The sequence below is a fragment of the Tarenaya hassleriana genome, unplaced genomic scaffold (genome assembly GCF_000463585.1).
Source record: "Tarenaya hassleriana unplaced genomic scaffold, ASM46358v1 Cleome42, whole genome shotgun sequence".
Classification (NCBI taxonomy): Eukaryota; Viridiplantae; Streptophyta; class Magnoliopsida; order Brassicales; family Cleomaceae; genus Tarenaya; species Tarenaya hassleriana.
In genome coordinates, this window is record NW_010966986.1 from 936,589 (window position 1) to 940,327 (window position 3,739).

A 3,739-nucleotide genomic window follows, 5' to 3' on the forward strand; every position below is an offset into this window, starting at 1 on the left:
CCCCAAAAACCAGCCATAACACACATCTATGAACTACCGATTATATGATTATGATACGTGTTATCAATATACCACCTTATGATTTTTAGCATTTTCATGCACATAATCTAGTTGTTCTTTCTTAATTTTTTTGTTGTTTACACACACACATATATATATATATATATATATATATATATATATATATATGTTATATATGATTTTTTGCTTAGAGTGAAAAAAAAAAAAGAAATAGAGAATTTACCTGACTTGGGAACATTAGAGCAAACGATTTCGGGGGTGGAATTACTCTTAGGCCCACAACGACCTCCTCTGATCTCACATCCACGGCATCTCGGGACCCGCCAAGTCAGCCAGAGGTTTTCACTCAGGTCCGACGACGCAATCTGCTCGTCAAACCCCCACAAAACCGGAACATCCACTCTTTTCACAAAACGGCACGTCTGTGACAAGAAATTAACCACCCTAGGCGAAGCGGTGGCGAACACCGTGCTGTTTTCGCTGCTCAAACACGCTATGGGGTTCAACGGCCGGAACCGGAGATAGTCTGAAGTTGAGCAGTTGAAGAAACTGAAGGACCTCGAGTAAACGCTACTAAACGGCGTCGTCGAGAGGTTCAGCGTTAGGATCCGTTGAGGGAGACAGTTGTCGGGGTCGTTTATCCAAATCTCCTGAGCCGCGTAGTCGATCTGTTCGACGGTGAAATCTCCCGACGGTAGCGATATGGTTGTGGCGTTATCCGCGTTATCGCACGTTAAGTCGAAGCCGCGGTAGCCGCATGATTCGGGTTGTCGAGCCTTGACCCGGAAAGGGAAACGGATCACCGGGTCGCCACGTCGGCAACCGGCGTTATTGCATGTAACGGAGGTCCTCGCTGGGATTAAGAGAGAGAAAACTAGGAGAGAGAAAGTTATGGTTTTTGTAGAATCCATTGTTGATTTTTTTTTAAACTAGCGAGGAAGAATTTGTAAGAGATTCTTATATGCAATTGGACAAGGATGTTGTTTAAGAATTGAAAAGAGAACCCATCAATTATATAATTTGTTTTAAAAACATTTTATTTTATATTTATTGTAAAATCGATCAATAATTAATTTTATATTAATAAAATCATAAATGATCTAAACTTGTTAAAAAATCTATTTTAAATTTGTTATAAAAAATCTATTAATTTTCATTTTTAAATAAGGAACCATCAATTATGTAACTTAATAAAAAAAACTTCACTTTAAAGTTATTATAAAAATCTATCAATTTTTAATTTAAACTATATATAAATTATAAAATTCTAAATGTCCTGATAAAAAACTAAATATGCATACAAATTTATTATATTATTATACTTGTAATTTTTATAAACATTAAATTTTTATTGTTATAATTAAAATTTTATAATTTATATGTATCATCTTTTATATTATTTATACAAATTTTATATTTAAAATCAAATATATTTTACAGATTGAATTCATATATATATATATATATGTATGTATTTGATGATTTTATGATCTATTAAACATTTGAGATGTTATAAACAATAAATTTGATTTTTTATAAAGACATTTAATAAATGAAATACCATATATTGTATATATATATATAAGAGATGATATATACTTTTTAAAGGAATATGTTTTTTTTTCAAAGCTAAAGATCGATGGATTTTTATAGTTAAGTTAAGATATAATTTTTTTTTTTAGTAATTTAGGTAGTTGATGATTATTTTAAAAGTAATAATTGGTGAATTTTATAAAAGAATGTAAAATAAAAGAATTTTCAGTAAATTAAGTAGTTGATGGTTTTTTAGAATTAATCTTTTTTTAAATTTTTTGTTTGACAGTTATTATTGTTATTACTTTTCACATGAATACTTTAACGCTAACTATATTTTATATTTTATTTGTAAAAAACGAAAAATCTTACTCTAGATAATTTGATGATATAAAAAAAATGTTTGAATTTGAATCATATGTAAATGAAATATATCTTTACAAACTAAAATAATAGATTGATCATATGTATATATATATGGTTAATCAAAAGATTCAAAACATTACCGTATGCAATAATGACAGAGACGTTGAAAAGTCAACTCTTCCATGACAGAAGATGCAAAACCAAGTCTGGCACATCATGCTACGAAAGACTTCACTAACATATCTGAATTTAATTTAATATATTATTAAATCAATATTCTAATGGAATGAATGGCTAATCAAAGATTGTTGGACCAGATTGCTTTAGACTGGTCAAGCTACCTTAATTATAATCTTCTCAGCTTTAGGGTTAGTATAATTTATGAACAAGATCCATATTCTAGATAGGTTTATATAGGTTTTAATTTATCTCTTAACATTTTTGGATTCAAATGTTCTTAATAGATATTTATAAGTGTATATGAATGAATACATCTAATATGTATGTATACATATAATTAGGATACACATTTCGATTAAAACCGAATTGAATTGGAAAACATTTATTTGAATTGAAGTAGACGAATGTGAAGTGAAATTGACTGCTAAAATTGAATTTTAAAATATAGAATTAAATGGTATAATTTTAAGAAACCAAAACAATTAAATAAAAAATAGTTGAATCAAAATATTGCGGAAACCGAAATATACGCCATTCGACCCTAGAGGTTTACCGTATATTGTTTTCCATAAAATAAAGGGAAAAGACAAAAAAAAATAAGCAAAAAGAGCAGTAAAGAGGATGGGAATTTGACTTGACGAATGCGATTTCATTGGACCACGATACCATTAATCATAAATCCAAATGTGGAAATTAAACAAACGAGTCACTGAACACAAAATAATTCCAAAACTCGGCGACGACGACGACGACGACTCGTTCATTTTTCTTTAGTTTAATGCTAATTTATCTCTTTCACATCATCACCATTCTTTTATTTGGTTTGGTCGCTGACAACCGCAAACGCCATAGCGGCAGCGTCTCATGCATACGCAAATCGCAGCGTTTGTTTCACGTCCGCGTTTGGTTGGTCGTGGTCGTGGATGATGGGGACAGCTCGTCAGAACGTTTATCTTCTTTGTGAAATATATATATCTAGTATCAAATTTTCTAATATATATTTAGCATTTAAAATGATTATGTATGTATATGTGATTGGTTTGACGATGATAAAATTATAAAAAAAAAACTAATGTAATTTTTTTTCATTCAAGTTTGGAAATTTTTTAATGTAATATCGTGTGAGTTTATTTTTCACGATTTATATAAAAAAAATGTGAAACTCTCCGGTATGTTATAAGTATAAATTGGACCACTTCAAAGTTCAAACAATCTAATCTATTTAATCCAACCTTAAAATTTAATCATTACTAAATTGGAGTATAATAAAATGGGTTGGATTAGCTTAAACTAAACCCACGAGTCCATAGTAAATTGCTCAGCAATAGGCCCAATGGGCCTTTAATAAATGGGCTTTAATCAATAGATCATTCAGCACACAACGCACATTGTAATATCTAAATCAACTGGTCCAACACCATCGAGCCGTATGACGTGGCGACATATTATTGGGTGATAGACGACGAGAAAACACCAAACAAGCCCACTAGATCGGTACTCTGATTAACCGGTGAAAACTATCGATTCTCGAGATCGAGCGCATAATCAGGGCATATCCGTAATAAATTGGATATATAAAGGGCAATATCGTCATTATGTTATAGGAATTATCCCCAAGTCTTCCCTCTCGTCAAATGAA

The 3,739-nt window shown here is 30.8% G+C and overlaps 1 protein-coding gene across 1 annotated transcript in view; it reads right to left on the reverse strand.

The window, feature by feature from the left end:
- LOC104825140 (putative RING-H2 finger protein ATL21A) overlaps window positions 1-1,007 on the reverse strand; it is a 3,948-nt gene extending 2,941 nt beyond the window's left edge. The window contains exon 1 of the mRNA XM_010557421.1: window positions 245-1,007. Within this exon, the coding sequence (XP_010555723.1) occupies window positions 245-932 (688 nt within the window). The 5' untranslated portion in view covers window positions 933-1,007. The remainder of the gene's footprint in view (window positions 1-244) is intronic.
- Between the last annotated feature and the right edge of the window lie 2,732 nt (window positions 1,008-3,739).